The 21380-nt window shown below is 35.2% G+C and overlaps 2 protein-coding genes across 2 annotated transcripts in view; one reads left to right on the forward strand and one right to left on the reverse strand.

The window, feature by feature from the left end:
* The first annotated feature begins 551 nt into the window (after positions 1-551).
* Positions 552-1465, forward strand: LOC128670607 (uncharacterized). Its single transcript, XM_053746399.1, has 2 exons — positions 552-643; positions 720-1465. Exons 1-2 carry the CDS (start codon positions 602-604, stop codon positions 1386-1388), a joined length of 711 nt encoding a protein of 236 aa, XP_053602374.1. The 5' UTR covers positions 552-601; the 3' UTR covers positions 1389-1465.
* A 553-nt stretch (positions 1466-2018) lies between these two features.
* ko (knockout) overlaps positions 2019-21380 on the reverse strand; it is a 174656-nt gene continuing 155294 nt past the window's right edge. The window contains exons 7-9 of the mRNA XM_053746297.2: positions 5661-5888; positions 5167-5321; positions 2019-4779 (exon numbers count right to left, since the gene is read on the reverse strand). Of these exons, the coding sequence (XP_053602272.1) occupies positions 2893-4779; positions 5167-5321; positions 5661-5888 (2270 nt within the window). The 3' untranslated portion in view covers positions 2019-2892. The remainder of the gene's footprint in view (positions 4780-5166; positions 5322-5660; positions 5889-21380) is intronic.

Below are 21380 nucleotides of genomic sequence, written 5' to 3' on the forward strand. Positions count from 1 at the left end.
TACATTACACTGAACCGGTTAGGTATGGGGCGGGGCAGCCAGGATTGACATGAATGAATTGAGTGACGGATTATTTATGACCAACCGAATTCTAGCTTAAAGTCATTGGGGATGGGATTATAGATAAGATAGGTACTTGTTGTATAATAATGTTTGAGAAGGAAGTTGAGCAGAAAAACCTGCCTCTTTTGTTTTTCCTGCTATGATGTCCGTCATTGTAAATATACTATGTATATGACTAGTTTGCCCGGAAACTATATTTTTTTCTACTTTTATCGTTTCCAGTTTATTTTATAAATATAAGTATTATTTCCCGGCAAGCACGAGAATGACATTGTGGACAATATTTTACACATTTTTGATTACACGCGTTAGGGGACCCCTGTAGCCCGGGGTCCGTATCATTGATACTGCTGATATAACGGTAGCTACACCACCGCTTCTAACCAAGTACCTATGTTATTTTAACTTAATTACATATTTATAGAAGAATTTTTGTAAAACAATATGGTAACACAGATAAATAATGACGTTTACTGTCAAATGTCAATTTGATGTTGTGTTTGACAAACAAAAAGCTGAAAAAACAAAATCTCAAAACATGGCGAGTGATTTGGACGATTTCGTCAAAAATGTTGAAAATGTAAGTTTAAATCGGACATAATTCATATTGTTTATATTAATACATATATAAATAATTTACTTCTTTATATTTACAGCTAAAATCCACTGTGAGGAAGTCTTTTGCCCGTCTTTATGCAGCATTGAAGGCACGGGAACTGAGAACTTTGAGGCAACTTGACGCTATATGTAAACAATGCGAAGATGACAAAGACTTCAATAGAAATTGTGTTCAAAACATTGAAATCCACTACTCGAATGAGTTGACATTATTGGATAATATAAATAAATTCGGAGTAATCGATTTGGAGAAGCTGAATTTTAATAGCAATACTTTTATACTCGAAGACTATATAAGTCCAAATGATGATCATATGTATTCTTACAAAACTATTGAAGACGTGACTAAGGATGAGGATGCAGAACAGTTAGAAGCTATTGAAGAGGCTGCTTTGAAAGAGGTAACTAGAACCGATAATTGTGTATGTCACGTCAATATTCATAATCAGGATGTATCAAAGAAATTTAGAGATCTGAATCGAAGTCCACCTCATTTACCAACCTGTGATCTTAGTGTAAATTTTAGTGAAAGTAATGAAGATGAAAGTCCGGATAACATAACAGAGGAGGATAAGAGTGATAGTTGTTCCGAGGAAGTTAAAAAAAATAATCCAACGGATGATTGGCTGAATTCTATCAAGAGTCAGATAGAAACCGAGCCTGCACAAGCTGATGCTATGGAGCACAGTACTATTACATGCTCTTAGCAACTCTTTTGTGTTGCATTTATAGCAGTTTTACCCTAAATGTACTTAATATAGGTTTAATAAAGTTTTATATTTTATCCATCAGTTTTTTTTACAAAACATCCAGTTATTCATTAAAAAAAAAAACACAAAACATAGTTTAAAGTGTGCTTTAACTATTTTATAATTAACAAGATTATCTATTTACTATCATTAATATAGTATCGTTTTATTATTATTTCAGAATTGAAGCTATTTTGTATTCTAAACATTTTTGCCCATGTTAACTGTCGCCGTTTCCTCATAGTTTGTCATGACAGTATGACTATGATGTAAAGGTCCTCATACTGTGACTATCATATTACTAAAATAGATTATTAAAATTATTATGGATTGCTTTCTTATTGAGATCCATTAATCTGACTGCTCTGTCCAATCAGTTAACTATCACATCTCTAATGTCTAATGTAAGCACTACTGCACTTTCATTAGAGATAGTGTTTCAACCATTGAACTGTTTTTCACTTAGAAAAATGTGTTGGCTTTGTCTCTTTCAACTTTGGCTTTAAAAAATTCAGAAAATATGTATTCTGAAGCCTAAAACCATTGTGAATCTCGGTAGATGAGACATATCAGGGATAAATAAAACGATTTATATAAAGCATCAACTTATATTGTTAATACATTTTTACATTTTAATGGCGTTACTAACGTTTAATGCATTGATGACTTTCGATTACATTCTCTAATGAATAAATACCCTTTCTGTACCATTAGTACAGTTTAATGGATACCAATTTATAATTCCTAAGTCTGATCATCCACATCATGCGTTATACTATGGTATTATATGGCACTTAAACATGACATATGTTTAAACATTCCTATAAATTCCCATTTTGGATGGAATCGGTTTATTGGATAGGTTTCCTAGTTTGTACTTAACTTTTTCACTGGAAGTTACGATGGCACGAAAAAGAAATGTGCTTAGAAAGCTTTTTTTTTTTCAATTTGGTGTGTGCTAATGTGCAATTCGATAAATGGTGCTCAAGATTTCCTCATGTCTAGACTCTGATGTCTGGTGATAATGGCTAAATTCTAAAATGGGAGATTAGATATGGCTACAAAATTGAAAAATCGATCATAATACGATCGTATTAGGCACTAAGAATCATCATAAACACGTATTAGGCCACTCGTTCATTTTAGTAATATTGTCGCACTAGTGTACAATCTAATGAACTTAATTTTTTTCGATAAATTTAAGAATACTGCTATATAATTCCTACGACGATATTTTCGATAAGTTAGTAAAGACAAACAAAATTTATTAGACGATACAATGATATTAGGTGATATCAATAAGTTGGGAGTACAAAATCTTAACGAGTACAAGGTTCCAACTAAAGTGCGTATCTAGGGATTGTTACGTGGAAGATACTACGAATAAGTTACATAGCTACCTTACATTGTACAGGGGTTAACATTAATATTGTACATTTTAACAAAATTTATTTCTTAAGTACTATACAAGGCCAAAATCCGTACACACTGCCGCGACATCGCGATTATTTTGCTTTTCTGAATTGTTAGCAGCCATGTTAAGCTCCACCAACGTATCAACACTGTTTATACTGACCCCTTTCAGAATTTTCTGAGCGGCTAAACTAGTAAAATTAAAACTCAGGTCGCTTAAGCTCGGAAAATTGTAAAAATCCTGATTCTCCTTCTTGCTCTCTTGGCTGAGACTATATCTCTTTTGCTTGTTCTCCAAGCTGTTTATTTTCTCCGTTGATGTGTTGATGTCCTTCATTTGCTCTTGGTTTTTCAGTGCTAAATTCGGTTCGGATCCTAGCACAGTCGGCTTCTGATCGATCGCCTTCGTTAAAAGATTCGCTATGGAATCTGAACTCATTCTGTTATTTACATTTGGAAGCCCGTTCAGCATTTGTAATGCAGCTGCTTTCTTCAACAAATCTACACTCTTTAGCTCACTGTTGGAATTGATGTTGCTCTGAATTCCACTGTTAGCTGAGGATAATGAATTCTTCTGATACCTCAAGCTACCCAAAGACCCAATAATATTGTCGTAACTTTTGGTCGGTGTTGATGGGTTGCTGTTTGTGGTAGTTTCTAGATTGTGAATATTATTGTGGATTGCGGGCGAAGCCGGGTTGGAAACCACTTCGTTTGTGTTGTTCAATTGATTCTTGTAAATGAAGCTGTTATTATTAGTCGCTCCACCTATTTGTAGAGAAAGTTTACGATTATTATTCATACCCGTATCGTTTATAGAATTCTTATTGAACTTGTTTTCTTGTACTTTTATAGGTTCTTGCTCTTGATTGATCTGCTTATTCTTTTCAAGGCAAACGTCAAAAGACGTCTCTGTTGGGTTTTTTGTCGCTTGATTTCCAACGGTCCCGTTTTGGGATACTGACACTACTTGTCTATCGTCGTTTATAATATAGATATTACTGCCGTTACTAGTCTCAGTTACTTTGCCATTTTCGAAAGTGATGACTGATCTAACCGGGGAATTCTGTACAAAAACTTTGGTGTTAGTACCACCACCATTTTGCGACGTAGTATTCGTGGTAACTTTAAGCGTGATCGAGTTATTGGAATTTGAACTGGCCAACATTGTGGTTAATGGGTTATCTGGTTTGGAGCCAAGCGCTTTATGCAGAGGGGTCACGGTTTTTTTGGGCGTAGCTGGACAGTTTTTTGGCGTGCTTCTAGGTGATGTGCTTTTGCCATTTTTTACTGTTTCGCCGCCGACGATTGGCGGTTTATTTCTGTACTTGTGGAGGCTTTTGGGAGAGCTCTGAAGACTCTGTACTTTGACCAGGGACTGTGCTCTGCTAAGACCAGGCGCTCCGTGCGAGTTGCTATGACTAGGTGAAGGTTTTAATGTGCGATCGGATATGTGTGATTCTAGGCTGGAGTGGCCGCTACTACCGCTAGTGTTGTGATAGCTTCTCTTTATGGGTGAGTTGTCAGCGTGGCCGTTTTTATTGCTATCTTTTCTTGGGGTGCGATGCGTACTTGTGCTTTCTAGACTGGATGGGCCGCTGGTGGACATTATGTGGTCGGAATGGGAGTAGTCTCCCCTTCTTAGGCTGCTACTGGGACTATCGCGTAGTTTAAGGTCGCTGCCTCTCTGTGGTGACCCGAAGTGGTCTAGTATGGTTTTGTTAGTAGAACTTCTGCTGAGCGTAGATCGGGGTAGACTGCCTGAACTGGGGCTGGATTGCCGGATTGGCGAGTGGTCGTAGTTGACGGAACCGGCGAGGCCTGATTCGGTGGACAAGTGCCTCTTATGTCTTCTTGGCAGCGTGGATGATCGATTACTAATCTCTGAACCGTCGTAGTATGTTGAGACGAAAGATGCTTGACTCTGCAATGACTCCTGCAATGAGAAACATTCGGAAATTAATAAAGAGTAGGTAATAAACCAACTAGCTTGACTCTGCAATGACTCCTGCAATGAGAAACATTCGGAAATTAATAAAGAGTAGGTAATAAACCAACTATATAGGTACCTCCCGAATGTTTTCGCGCTAGCGATTTTGTTACAATTAGGCTGTTATGTATCTCATCATCATAATTAAAAGTCATTTACATGCTAATTCAGGTAAATGGAGAATATTTACCTAGACTTCGATGACTTCTTAGATGGCAAAGTCACAACAAAAAACTTTCCACATCATATTCTAAATTAAATAATATTTATAAATGCTATAAACTACTAGCACCCTAAATAATGGGGACATGATACCGATGTATTATACCGTACCTTAGAATTGGTCTGCGTGGCGACACAGTGCAGATGCACCGCCTTGGAGTTGAACCACTCGGTGGGTGGGAACTGCGCAGAGAAGGTGCTCATCGCGCGCGTCTGCTTGCTGCGGCCGCTTCGTCTGAATAAGCGGGACAGCAGGGATACTTTCTCTGGAAAATTCGAGAAAATGTCCTATTAGAGATAAGTTAATAACAGCTTCTTCGTGTCACTAAACTAATTGGACTTTTTTGGCCAGTAGTAGATCATGACCAACGCATTCCTGTATGCACTGCATCAGTTCTCAAAAAGAGGAAATTCTGAGACATTGTCGGCATTATCACTGATTTATTTATTTATTTATTTATTTATTTATTAAAATCCACAGTATTATTAAACAGTATATAAAAAAGAAGTACCCATAACTTCATCGTCGTATGCAGTTGTTGCCTTCATATGGCGACCTTGCCAGTGTTCTATGACCATGACTATATGATGTGCACGATACTTACTAGGCGACGCAGATTCTACGCTCGGCGGGTAATCGGTGGAGGAAGAACTATCAGTTGTATTCGCGTGTTTGTGATGGAGACTCCTGGTGGAAGCGCACCGCTGCAGGTATTTATTAGAGGAGCCGAAGATCCGAAGAGAGTGTCTTCGGTCGAGGGAACGCGGGGCGGGGAAGGACGCACTGCGTCGTTTGTTGGGACGCCCGTAGAGGATCTTGTCGTTGGGATTGCCTGGAATGAGAGAGGGTTCGATTAGATTTAAGCAGTCTCTGCAATATATCCACGTTGTGACTAAATTTAGACCAATTAGACCAAATTTAGTTTTTAATTCAACAATATATACGTGTTTTAACTTTTGTGTGCAGGTACCCAAGTTGACAATTGATGTTTATTGAATGTCTAGACTACACAAACTGAAAATTCGGTCTAGATAAACAGGGTCCGACAAATTAGAATCTGTTTATTTAAAAATCTATAGGTATTTGAGAGACCCCGTAAAAATAAAGCCTTGTCTACATAACAAATTGTAATTGGGCAGAATCTTATCATACGCACGTATGTTATATCTAATAAATATTATACCAAATCATCAACAACTGTCATAAACTTTAATTTCTCAACAACTTGCGTCGTAATTAAGATGCATTTATGTGAAATACCGTGCTTGGATTGCACATATTATGTTCAATAAACATATCATTTACAACATCTTACAGCTGCTGCGTACGCGTTATGTTTGTTTTCAGTCAATTTATTGCCACTGTTGGAAATAAATTGTATTATAATAACATTGATCTTCGTTACGACATTACACGGTTGGATTTGTTGATTTGTGTTTAATTACAGTTTAGTTACTGGAGTCTGAATAATTTGATGTATTGGGCTCCTCCCTTGCGAAGACACGTTCAAATGATATGTTTTTCAACAAAGCGTGCCAAACTTTTATTGTTTGATTTAGTTAAATCCTGCAATAACATGTCTGATTAAAATTCATAGATATTTTCATGACGAGTATGTAGTTACTTTGCTGTTACTAATTTTTTTCTGTTGTATGTTTCACTAAAACATATCACAATTTTAAATATCAAAGTGAACTTTCTCGAGTTGATTTTGATAATAAAATAGAAGATTCTTAAAATAGCAATACCTAGTAGATGTGTCTTGGCTGTTTTATATCAATGACTCTTTTTGCTTTAGTGAAAGAAAAGGAGTAAAAGGACTACTGAAAATCTGAAACCGTTTAAAGTTCAAATGTAAACCTGAAAACCTGCGCAGACGATTCGATTTAAATCCAATGTTTACGATGCAATGTCAACTAAAATCGCGCGCTCATTTTTCATACGACTAAACTGTGCACGTGCGGCTAAAATGACGCATAAAGGCGATGGCGCAGGCGCGAGGATATATCAACCGGACTTGACGGGCGATCGGGGATTCTGGTTACTCACCGTTGTCCTTTTGTTTGCTCGTTTGTTGAGACAGTTCAATTATGATCCGGCAAGCAAATAATGGAAGTGAGAGATTCAATTACTTCGAATATTATTTATATTATATAGGGTTACCGGTTGTCAAGTTGGATCGAGGCTAATCGATGATCGAGGAAATCGAAACTTTTTCTTAAAAAGTGGGGGTACTGATAAAGATATTTTTTTATAAATACTCCTTGTGTTAAAAAGAGAAATTGTAATTTCCACATAGGTACTCTCTTCCTTCTTATTTAGATGAGAAGTGATATGAGTATTTAGATGAAAAGCAACTAGTCCAAGTCATACTGGTTGTCAAATTTAGTTGCCCAGACGACGATGTCCCAAAGGAACGATTTGATTCGGCTTAAAGTTACACATAGCTGAGAACTTGGTGCTATTGGAGTTCGAAAATGCATCGAAACGTCAACCTAATCCTTTCTATAAATCCTTCAGCTCGTAAGGGTCTAACAACTACAGATCCGGTACAGACGATTCGCGTGAGCTATTAGGAAACAGTTAAATCACGCTGAGAATGCCATCCACATATTCAGCCCTATACAACTACACGGTGCCGGAATCCCGCGCCATTAAAATGCCGCGAGAACGTCCTGACTGTCATCTGAAATAAACTGGAATGTGTAATTTTAGCATCTACGTTAAGGTGCGGATTTCAAATTAATAATTATTTCTTCCTTTTTCGTGGCCACTAAATATTTCGCCTACATAAACAGAATTAGATACCTTAACGACACGATGATTAAGTACTTTAGTATTTACCGTTGGATCAATATGATTGTTGATTTTTTCTGGTATTTTTAGTGCATAGCATGTCAAGATACCCTGTGGCAATAGCGGCGAAGTTGCAATGAATTTTGTTGTGTGCTATTTAATAAGCTACATTTGGCGTATCTGAAGACAGCATACTCGGACCAACACATTTCACTAAATTAGAAATAATATCTCGTGTATTTCTTTGGGGATAGATAAATGTTAATATCCAACGCGGCCTTAAGAAACGCGTTGGGTGCCAATATGAGAATCTTGAAATAGATAAGATGAATTCCAGCTGTAACCTGGTTTTACATATTCTTACCTGTACGTATTCTATAAAATACCTAAATATAACTCAGATAAAATCCTAGAAAAACAAGTTTAATTTGGTGAGTGCAAATGTTCCCATTTCCATTCTTTATGCATAACTTTACATAAAATGTTTGATCTGAGAAGTACTCACTAAGTTTTAAATGGTAATCTACTTCATTCAAGATTATGCGAAATAGCACAAAAACAGGTGAACAAAGTACCTATGTAAAAATATAATATACTTTTTATTCGAAACGATAACCTCTTAATAAAATAGCCTCATACGGCATGAAACTAAGATATTTTTAGCGATACGACGAACCGTTGATAATGTTAACTCCATATTCATTTATCGGCTAAAAGCTTTTCTATCTAGATTACTAAAATACAAGTCCTGCCAAAGGCAGTTGCGATCCATCGCTACTTTGTAGCTGGAATGTGGGTACATTTGCATGCCATCAACTGTACGAGCATACTTACATCTGCAAGAACTATTGATGCGGCTGCTAAAACGTTTATTATGCTAAATTGATTTTTATAGTTATCGGAATAGAGGTGGTGGTAATTTATGTAAATGGCAATTTGTTGATATCTTGATCAGCAGTTAAGATTTAAGGATGATGCGTTTATTCCTTAGCTCATAATTCAAGTACCTACGTGTGTAATGATTATTCTGTTGCAGATGGTGTGATAACATTGCTTTAACGGCTAATATTTAAAGTATTGTCATTTTAAATCAAACCTTATCGACCTTACACGTCCGGCTAACTGTCCTATCATTAGCTGTGTAGACTTTTCTAATTAAATATTTCTAAATAATAATTTCTAGGGCTTGGCTGAGGCAGTACAATATCCTTTATCTACTCTACGACTACTATACATATTAGGCTATGATAACATTATTCTACTAACCGCCCGTCCCGGATTCATTCCGGTAAATACATAATAAATTATATACTTAAACTTTCCTCAGGAATCACATTGTCTATTGGTAAAAACCGCATGAAAATACGTGCAGTAGTTTTTGAGTTTATCGCGAACACGGCAGAGAACTTTGTTTTATAATTTTTAAGGATGTAAGAATAAGGAAGGATAACAATCCAAAAGTATATTACCTAAGCAAAAGTTACAAAACTACCTTTGTATCGGGATTGAAAAATTAAAGATTGCAATCAACCGCACCGTTAAAATTTTTCGTAACGCAAGAAAAATAAACATCCCACCATAAAACTCCCAAATTACGCCACGAGCTATAAATCAACCACTTTTAAAACGTAACCACAAAACGTGTAAGATCCATCATCAAACCTAAAATAGAATTAATTTCTGATCTTGAATGCACTCAAACGCATACAGTTGCATTCCTGTGACTACGTGACCTATATCCCGACTGCATCCGTCCATTAAAAATAACTCGTTCATTAAAAGTTAAAGGAGTGCACTAACAGAAAGCATACGTTACTGTGCTCTGCTCAAAAGTTTTAACTGTTATAGTTCAGAAGCGGAACATTTATTCGTTGGAGTAGGTACCTATACTGAGGTAAACTGCATGAACAGGAATGTGCTGAATCTTTATCTGGTTCCAAGACGCTTCGAAAGACCCCATCACGATTGAAGTGGATATCTGTCGTGAAAAACGACATGAAAAAGACAAACATAAGAAGACCCAGTAGAGATCGCTCTTCAACTTCTTTGAGTGCCAACATATTCATCTTCTTTGACAACGAGAATAGGTCAAATTATATTGTCTTCCTGCATATGAGCTATTTCAATAGCTTCATTTGTTTCTGCCATCAGGTCAGTACGAGTGTAGGAGTTTGGGCACTCAGGACAAATGAGCTGATGAGACAGAGAATCGCTCTAGAGACGCGATATTAGTAGAACCGATGCAACGAAGTCCAGGACAGTTGGGATTAAGCCGAAAGAAACAGAAAATATAAATATTTAATCAGGTATTAACGAGGGACTACAGAAGTCTTTCGCTTGTTTGCGGAAAGGTGACTATGGAGACGCGACATTAATAGAGTCGACCCCAGACCAGAAATAGTAGTCCAGGAGAGGTGGGATGAGGCCGTAAGAAGCGTAGACTTATCAGGTAGGTATTAATACGTAGTCAATACTGTGTACTAGCGCCTACGATAAGGCTTGGGATGAGCGAGAGGTTAAATAATATTGTTTCTTTTTCATCCATTTTCACAGGTTTCTTCGTATACCTAAATCATAAAATGACCCGGGGAGTTCTTGGATTTATGTTAAATTTGCCTTTTATATGTGGATTGTGGATACTAATGTGCGGAAGATGATATGCCTTTGAGTTTGTGTCATTCATGTAAGAAGATGATGTCAGTATATGGCAGTATTCAATTTACATAGTGAACCCATAAAGACGCAAGGAAATGTAACTAAGCTCAGTTGTAACTGATGAAATAACTTCAAATACTTAAAAATAATCATTTTAAGATACTTTGCAATTGATCAGTACTCACCTTTATATTAAAGACTTGAGCAGCTTGATTGTAATTACAAAATGATATCTATTAGCTCTGGTACAGTACTAAATCACTTGCCGTTTATTCCAACTATTAAGATAATGTCCGATAGATTTTGCTATTTGTGAAGTTATCTGTAAGTGCGTACTAGTAACGTAGACTTTAGTAACTCTAAACTATCTAATGTAACGTTCAATACATAACTAGCTTTGGCCCGCAGTATCGTCTGCGTGAATTTTCGTACAAACTTTTTAAGTAAAGTCTTTTGGGGGTTGAGTTTTGAAAAAAAGTAGCCTGTGTTTTAACGTAGGTTCATAATTATATGCATTCCAAATTTCATCAAACTCGGTTCAGCGGTTTAGCCCTGAAAGCGGAACAGACGGAAAAATAGACAGACCGACTTTCGGATTTATAATATTAGCATGGATTGTTAAGAACAATAAGATGATGTCACCGATTTAAATGGAGACTTTGGGACAGTTATAGCAATGCTATAAATAAACATTAAATTTTTCATTTGATATGCCGTCAAAAAATTAAGAGTACCTAGATTTAAGTATGATAACATGATAAGAGAAAGATATTATATATTTTTTTCACTTTATGGCTCCGTTTGTGAAATGTTTTGCGCACGAATTTTTGTCAAAAGTTGTGAGAATTTTGATGATTTCAATTCTGTGAAGACATTAATACATTACAAGAATATATTCCAGCGTGACAATTTTACAAATTGCAATCGTCTCACGTTTACCGACATTTTTTCCGAAAAATGCAACGATGTGTCATGCGCATGCGTCGAATTTCGGTTCAACGGCCGAAATCAGATTTAGCATCAGGGACACGTATAGAAATTTGATAAACCTGAGAGGAATTTATGCCTTGGAAGTCCCGTACTTTTTAAATATTTACCTAGTTATTTGTAACCAGTTTTAAAAATAAACTTACTTTAAGTTTTTTTGTGTTGCATGCATAGATCATCAAAAAATAAAAAATATAAGTATAATGTAAAGTTTCCCAGCTTATATTATAGTACTTATAATAAAAACAAAAAAATCATGTATATGTTCATATAATTATATATATAGTAAGTAAAAAAATATATAGTTCATATATATAGTAAGTAACTAAGTAGATAAAAATATTGTAACTTGTTCTTACTATTATTAAATAAATACCGACGAATTTGACATTCAGGTTAGGTTGATAAATGTTGTTGCCTATATACATGATGTTCTGATATACGGAACCCTAAACACATTAAGATTGCACGCGAACGTTGTCGAAATGACAGAAAAAAGTCCTTAGTATTTATTGCTCAAGAAATGACTAAGTTTTAACACAATTATATTATAAGTACGAGAGTTGCTAAAGACGACTTATAAAAAGATTGCTTCTTTTTTCTGAGTCAAATATGCAAGAGGAACCGTGAAATGTAACGGAAAACGACAACTTTATTAATGAGATTCAACCAAATTGAGTATCACGTAAATTAAGCTAAAAAAACTAATTAAAATATATTTTTTACTCGTCAGAATGTTACACATAAAACGGCGTACGATAAAGAGCCTTTTTGGCCACATTTAAACTGTGCTAATTACATCAAACTATACTAATTTAAAGTATGTGAAGAGGTTAGTGTGGGTTTGCATTTTACTTCTCACCATCGAATCGATTTGAAGTGAGACGCAGCCAACCAATCACATTGCAGTGTGGTTGTCGTAGGGTCACAATCTCGCAATTAACACTTCGAATCGATTCGATGGTGAGAAGTGAAATGCAAACCCGCACTTCGCCCACTGGTCACGTACATAAGTATAGAACAATTCGTTTACAGTTAACATTGGTGCACACTTTAATAAAGAGTACTTAGAAAATCTAGAAACTAAATTATATTAAGTAATAGATATAATTCTGTTATTACATTTATAACTAACTAGCTTTTACCCGCGGCTTCGCTCACGTATATATATATTTTTTTTTTTCGAATTTTTTGACAAGGCTTCAGTGCACTTTGTGTGATTATGTCAGCCTCATAGGGAATCTCAATCTCAATAAACTTATCTAGCTTTCATATCGGTTGTCCACAAGCTATAAATGGATTTAGCCACCTGTGATAATGGACTGCTCAACGCTATGTTCAGCAATCCATTACACACGGGCACTTTGGCTAAAAATCTATCGCGTAGAGCAGGTAGGGGGTATATTTCCGGGACGAAAGGTACCCTATGTCCTTCACCATGCAACATTTATAGATAGATAGATAGAGCGTGAAGAGGTAAAGACAAACTACTTACTTTCGCATTTATAATATTAACTAGGAAGTAATTAGGATTACGCTGATATTTGCGTTTACCACATAACCAGGAAGATATTAGGGAGATTTGTTGGTAATCTTTTGGGTAGTTAGGTACCGCAGAGGCCAAGTGCTTCATTATTGTGATGGCCGGGTTCGCCACATTATTATGTTGTTTGTGTCCTTCATTTATAACCACAGCTTGAACTTGAACCTTCTTTAAACATTTTAATATCCAACTTGATCGTATTTCATTAAATGTTCGATGGCTGAACCAATCTTATAAAATTTTCTTATATTATCAATGTAAATTTCATTTATTCACTACCTGCCAATTCCTGAAATTTTGCGGCTAAAGATATTATATTAAATTTTTACTAAAAAGAAATATGGCAACATTTTTTCGATTAAAATAGACATAATTATAGTTATATAATCGGTAATATACAATTCGATAGAAATAAAAAGTTAAGAATAATTTTTAACGTAACGCTATTGGGCCGTTCGTTATGCCGCTCCACACTATCAGTATACAATTTAAAGTTGGTAGTTTTGACGTACATTACTGGCTTTTCCTTGCAGTAAAAAACACATATAGGTAAACACCATACATACTACGCAATGTACCTACATTAATTCGCGTCAGCGTCTATCTTGAGTTCGCCGATAGCGTGGAGAAGCCTTGATATCCGCAATTTACAAAGCAATTCATCAAATGAAGCGACGTTCATTGTTTTTGCATAAGAAGTGTTAAAAAACGGCCAATCATAGTAATGACTAGTAATGGTTGCTATTTTACGCGGGTGTGTTTCCGTCGGATTAGGAGAGCGGTGGTCTGTGAAATTGAATGGACGTCCTTGGTCGTTGACGAAATTTGGTACTGTCTATAGATTTAAATCTGCATATCATCTTTAAATAGAATTGTCTTCATTATGAGCAGACCGTTTACATAAACGTTATTGAAAAAAAACTTCGCTTAGTAAGGTTTTAGAAAGACTAGAAAGAACTAGACTTTGAAAGAACCTAAGATATATTTTTTATTAGGAACGACGTGCTTCACTTTGCAATTGGACACGTTAGAAACCGAAAATGAACGGCTCGCCACTTTGTAATACAAAACTAGCTGTTGCCCGCGGGAACAGTAATTTTTCTGGGATGAAAGGTACCTTATGTCCTTCTCCATACTTCAAACTACATATATGCAAAATTTCAAGAGGATTGGTTGAGTAAATGGACCTTGAAGAGATAACAAACAAACTTTCTTTCGCATTTGTATTATTAGTTAGGATACTCCTTAAGTATATTTAAAAGCCTTTTTTACCAACCGCAGTCTATTAAATCTTTAATGAGCTGTTATGATAAAAATTACGAATCAAAGCAACAGTGGTCATCATCATCAATTAATTTAAGAACTTTGTTCTTGTCGGTGGAGCATTTTCCATAATTCAGTCCTCAGCCATCGATTTCACCTCCCTATATACGACACAACAATGGTACTACTTATAAAATAGAAAGGTACATTCAGTGCACTATTTAATGACACCAATACTGGCGTATTGGGGGTCATTAAAATGGCTGATGCTAAATATCCTTCAGATTTCATTTCCGTAAAGAGTTTGTCATATTTATGCTTGTCTAGAGTAGGTATCGGAAGTGCATCAATCACTGCAATATGTGCAGACAGATGCAATGATCAAAGCGGTGTATTATTGCATGCATATGGACGAGTGGCCGGGAGCGATTTCCTGTCCATAATCCAAGACATTACTACTAAAAGGCTGCCAAAGACCGTGAAAAATTCGGAAGAAATAGACAGCGGACCCTGGGCTCCTACGCTCTAGGGGTGATGATGACACGGGAAAAACGCTGAGATGAAAAAAATCCAGGACATTATAGGGTTCGCGGAATGCATATCAACTATTACTCCCAGTAGTCTCCAATTCCGTGTTGATTCAGATAAATAGGTACATATATACATTTTTCTAGTAATCTCAAAAACAAAATAAAAAAATGGAGCTTGTATAACGTCACGATTTTTGGAGTCAAAATGCATTCCTAACATACGATCTTAGTTGTCACAGGCAACTATGTGAGAAAGAATTTGTGTTTTTTCACAATTTCAGTCGAATAAAATCAACAAATTACCTAGAATCTGAAAATAGCCTTATTTATCAGCACGCGACGGTTACGTAACGTTGCGCCAAAATTTGAAAAACATTACCTCGCTTGGCAACAAGTCGAGTAAAATTGGCTTATGACCTGCTTTATAGAAGCAGCAGAAAGTGAAGTTAATAGGTCATTTTGGTTTATTGAACGAACTCTCTCATCTGGAGTGCTTTTCCGGTTTCTTCTTCAGCAATCGCGACCACAGGTCCGCTTTCCTAATTTTTCATCTCCACTTCACACAGTCGTAGGCATCTTTAGTTGGGAGATCATTGTTATTTGAAGTGGTGGTGGTGTAATGGTTAAAACCGCATGTGGATCGACAGGTCCCAGGTTCGAATCCTACTCGTGCTATATGAGTTTGTATACCAATCTGACTCATGTATAGAGTCCATCGACCACCACTAACTTGACTTGTGAAGAAAAACATCGTGAGGAAACCTGCACACTGGTTGATAAATTGACTTGTGTGTGAAATTAGAAGGCAATGGCAAACCGCACTTCATTAATAGTGCCAAGAAAGTTGTGTGTGTTTTATTTCACGTAATGACTACGACCCACAGCCATGAGGAATACGAATACGATTATGAAGAAGAGGTTTTTTATAATAACTAAATCTCGAATAGAACATTATCAATACATTAATATGATCGCTTCAGAAACTACCGGGGACCAAAATCGATTACTCTCCGTCTACGTGTGCCGAATCGATCATTCGATAGATTAAGCGATAACCATCGATTCCTCTATTGCTACATTTCGATTGAGTCGGTTATACTGAGTCATTTGTTTAGTTGTAGCTTTCTTTGCCAGAAGTATTTGGTAGCTAAACCTTTTGAAAATAATCAGAGATATGTCATACTTAGAACATGTTAGTTCATACATCGTAGCGCTGATATTTTTTTTATTTAATTCCAACTTGTTGGTACCAATTCAAACGTATTGTTATATCCATACTTGATGACCTTAATATCTAAATATAAAACGTTATAATATTAGTATATATATCTCACTTAATATACTTATATGTATATTTAAATATATATATATCTAATTTTTTTATACCTATGTATGTATAATTTCTAGATTAATAAAATTTTGATAGAGCACTTCCTACTCTGTACAACTGTGCATGCTCCAGTGGATTACAGTAATATAGTAATTTTTGTATTCTCAATATGGTTTGAAACTAAATAATATATTTAATAGTCACACCTGCAGTCGCCTTAAGAGGGTACATAATACTATTTGAATCAAGTAAGGACTTCATTTAGAAATAATAAAGTACTTTCTTAGATGTTTACTTAACTATAAATAAGCTTATTATGGTTATTAATAGGCCAACTTTACGTATACGGGAGAGAATCAACAATAAGTAAATAACCATCATAATAAAGAACCATTGACAATTTATATAACGAAACCACATGAGTAGAGAATCGGAACAGAGGCACTGCTTACTAAGGAGAGTCCTAAATTGTTACCTATTTTATTAGCGCTAGCAAATAAAATAAACAAAACATTAGATTTACACCTCCCAATCTAACTATTTACACTTTATTCCACTAAAACAATTTTTATTACCGAAATATAAGCAATAAAGTGTGAAAGAGTAACATACATATATACATACATACATACATACATACAGACGTAGATTAATTAGTAGTAGAACAGGATACTCAGACAAAGGGACCATCACTAGCATAATCATTAAACTGCCATAAAGAAAAGATTATAATCAATGAGACAGGAAAGTGAAAAGATAACCTGTAGTTTTAACGTTAATAACGATTTTAATCACTCGATATTTACATAACATCATATCTATCGACGGAAATAGCCTTTATTACCTTCGCATAGAGGTGTCAGGGTATTTTTAATAAAGTACACAGTTTCCACACTCTTCCTCTCAGTTTTCATTGGAAAGTGTTTACAGAAAGTAAGATAGTAGTACCGCTTTAAGTAAACGTCAAGTGTCTATCCCAGAAGATATGCACCATCTGGGTCACGTAGTCTCAGAAACTCATAACTATTATAGAAAAGATGCATATTTTTTACTATCCCATTTTTATTGTCGTGTTGTGTCATTCTAGAAATTAGTTAAATAAAGATGATTTTATTGATAATTTCTAAATTAATTATAAAAATATAAAAATATAATAATCTGAAAAAAGAATTATCCTTAACGCATATGACTTGTCTCATGCCATTTCTTCTCGAAGATAGCAAAATAGTTGAGGATAATAGTGCATAAAATGCTTTCCAAAATTCAGGTTTATATAACGGGGTTTTGTTGAGAATCTTGAGTTTTTATAATAATTTTGTCTAGACAAAAAAAGATCGTGCATAAATTATAACGGTAGGTGCAGCACTGTTAGATTTTTATTTTATAGCTTGTTGGCAACAAAAATACTTATATATTATACTATACCAATATATAGTTAAGATTCCATTAGATAAATTTCCATATTTAAATTTATATTTAAATATATTTAAAAACGTGGACAGCCTTGGGTTTTTTTATGTCAAAACAACCATTATTTTATTTTTGCTTCATTTTCAAAAATCGATGTTCCGAGTATTCACTCATGTACGTAGTTTCGGGTTCCAGAAAATAGGTTAGACGTGCAGTGTGTATATCCTTGCAGTCTGGTAAAAAGAGATATTTAAAAAAAAACAATTCCAAACCCATTGAGTTGCAAATATCCCTAGTGTATTGACATCGAAACCTGTAAATACTAGTCTACAACGCAAAGCAATAAATTTAACCCTTCAAATGCAGTCCTGTCTTAGCTCCAAGGCCACACAAGACACCATCAGTCAAAATGAGCCTTATTCCACTATATAATAAGGCTGTTGGAAAATTAAAAATGCAAGTAAATCGAGCTATCTATGGAAAGAGATCAGTGGAAAGTCCGCATACTGGCAGGAAACTTCGCCAATAAATCTTATTCGATCATTCGTATTCTGAAATCAATTTTGTTTACGTTGAGATAAGGTTTAAAATTGTGGTTTTGTAAATAGTGACTTTAGAAAAAGTAAGATATAGATGCAAGTTGCCAAATAAGGTGTGGGTTGTGTCAGTCAGTCATCTGAGATATGAATGCAGTATGTTTTTAATTAGATATTCGATTAACTTGTTGATAGTACAACGGATGCTGCCAAGGTAAGTCTAGGTTAACACCTTGAAAGAAATAGAAATATCGGAGTGAATGAAATATAAATATCGATTATGATCTGGTTTTAGAAATTAACTAAAACATACTTGCTATGTTTTGTACGTCATCCATTGAACCAATCACATTTACAGTTGAAAAAGTTCACATTCCATTTTAACTATTTTTATAAGGCATTTTAGAACTCGCATCAAGAAAAAAAGTTTTAATAATCGGTCATTAAATACTTGTTAGATTATGGTGTTAAAGAAAGTGCCACGCCTTTCCTGTGGGAACTTTCCATGATGAGTAAATACTCTAAAGACTGGGTATTTATCGACATTGTAGATAAATATAGGCTTCCATTGGATTCAAAATTCAAGTATTGAAAGAAAGACCTAACTATTTGGTAGGTACTCTTTATTTATATAAATACATTAGTAAACTTGAATGGAATTGTAATGTTGAGCAAAATAATTAGCAGAAAAATTCTGAAAGTTTGAAAAAACTGGGAGGTATAAAGACAAAATAGACTGCGCAGAGATGAGAGAAGATATGATACATCCACAAGGCCACAATTTGGCCAGCAATTAAGTGAGAAAAATTGTAACCGTGTTGTTCAAATCTAGCTTTTTCCCGCGTCAGTTTCTTGTGTGCGCATATTTCTATATCTCGGGTTCTAATCAACGTATCGCGTTGAAACCTATAGGTACTGTACTGTATATTTATAAAATTTTGTTATTTGATTCATGCGACATAAGGAGACAAAAGAAAACAAGCTACACGCGGATTTGTGTTGGCATTGAACTATATCAGTAAGAGACTTTCAAAGGTCACGCCGGTCACAGAAGTTCGTGACACTGACAATTTGTTTTAGGAAACTGTCTTAACGGTAATATATAATAAAAGGAGAACAGAAACATATCCCTGAATATATTTTACTTTTTACTATTTTAACAGAAGAACCCCACACGATTTGCAAAGAAGTGAATATTCTATTTTTGAATAATATTTCAACATAATATTTACTTATATTCCAAACGAATCTCTACCTAATTACTTGGTACATACACAGGTACATGATCTACTTATAAAGTCAGATGATATACCTATTAATATTGAAGTGCTAAACGTATCACTATCAATTCCATAATGTTACTTTCTTCTATTTCTTTTAAAGTAAATCATTTGATTTAAATAGTCAAAATACAAATATACAACTGAATATTTAAATGCCTATAACCAACAACAGACCAGCAACCACAATCAAAACTACCGAAAATCTCTAATGACAAATAAGAATTAATAATTTTATGAAATTAGTAATGATTACTTCTGTGTACTTAGTGTTTTGTGAGCAGCAATCGGTGAAATATGGGCACGTCCGGCCCACATTACATCAAAACAACACAGAGTTTCCCACCAACTTGACCGATTAGATATGATCAAGCTACCACTGCCGTAAAAAGAACTGACCACGGTATTAAATTCGATTGATTTGTCTGTGAAAAATAAATACACTTTTGTGGAACCTGTCTGTGTTTTTTTTATTTTTTATTTAAGAACTTTATTGCACAAAATTACAAAAAGTTGACTTAACGTTATAAGGCATTTTAAATATCTTCTTACTCCTTTTATCCGATTTCGAAATCCGATTTGGATTATACAGTAAATATAATAATAATTTCTTTATTTCGGACATTATCCATAGTGAATGTTAGTAACAATGTTCTTAAGACTATGATAGTGACTTATTTAAATGAATCTGGGTCCAGTGTTCGCGTATGGGCCCGTCCACTCTACCAGCAATAACACAGAGAAGGCTGCTGGGGCTAGCATCCTCTCTCCGCATCAGAGAGGCGACCCTCTTCCGCACTATGGCTTGGAAGGTATCCATCTGCGCCTCTGCAAACATTCCCGATGCGGAACAGTGTCTCGGTAACCCCAAGAGCGCCCTCAGCCCGTTATTATATTGAACACGCAAGGCGCTGTGTGCCTTCTGCGTATAATTGACCCATAGACTGCAAGTGTAAAACACCTGGCAGTATGCCTTAAACAATGTTAATTTCACACTTTGAGTACATTTAGCAAATCTACGGGCCAACATATTTAATTTGATAGACAGCGCCCTGCCAGATCGTCGTCCGTTACCCAGTGCCCCAGGTACTTGATTTGCGAGACTCGCTTTAGAGGTGTGCCTGCAAGTAGCACAGGTGGAACCACCGAATATTCCCTGCCCTTAGACTTAAATATTAAAAATTCACTCTTCGTTGCATTGTACCTGAGACCATGAGCTTCGGCGTAACGCTCACAAACATATATCAGCCTTCTGAGAGCGCTGACCGATGGGCTCAGCAGCACCACGTCGTCGGCATAGTTTATATTATTGAAAATGAGAATCCAAGTCTGATCGATATAAACAATGATTTTCAATAAAATAACATTATTGCAGTTGTCAAGATAGATAGTTTGGATAAAAAATGATTTAGGTATTATAACTTACATTATGTATACAATTTTTATATTCTCAACAATGCAGTCTGATTACCAAACCGAAATTTGTGGTGCTCCATCGAACATGTTAGAACATACGAGTAGTTTCTTGCATTGAATTGATATATGAAAATAGTATTTTCCCTTTCCTTATGTGAGAGAGAGAAGAAATAAGTTTAAGTATTCCTTTTCGGTATCCGTGTGAAACAGAGAACCTTACCTTACCTTACCTATCACTTCTCATTTTACTAAAGCGTATTTTTTTCACACAATATATTCTTAGATCAATGACAAAAAGAACACTGCCAAAAAGTATTTACTAACATGTTGATCTCGAACATCAGCAATGAAGAATTTGACTAAAATATGTGAAAATAGAGTAAGTACCTATCAGTAACAGTGCATTGCCAAACGAATAATTTATTAATATGAATGTGTGATTAATGTACTAATAAATCGCATGTACTTACTAAAATACTAACCTTTGATATATGACCGGAATAAATCAATTTATAATTAACTGACTGAAATTTCAATCAGTATTCAAATCAGTATCTTCGATAAGATATAGTCTAGTC

The sequence above is a fragment of the Plodia interpunctella genome, chromosome 6 (assembly GCF_027563975.2).
Source record: "Plodia interpunctella isolate USDA-ARS_2022_Savannah chromosome 6, ilPloInte3.2, whole genome shotgun sequence".
NCBI classification, from domain to species: domain Eukaryota; kingdom Metazoa; phylum Arthropoda; class Insecta; order Lepidoptera; family Pyralidae; genus Plodia; species Plodia interpunctella.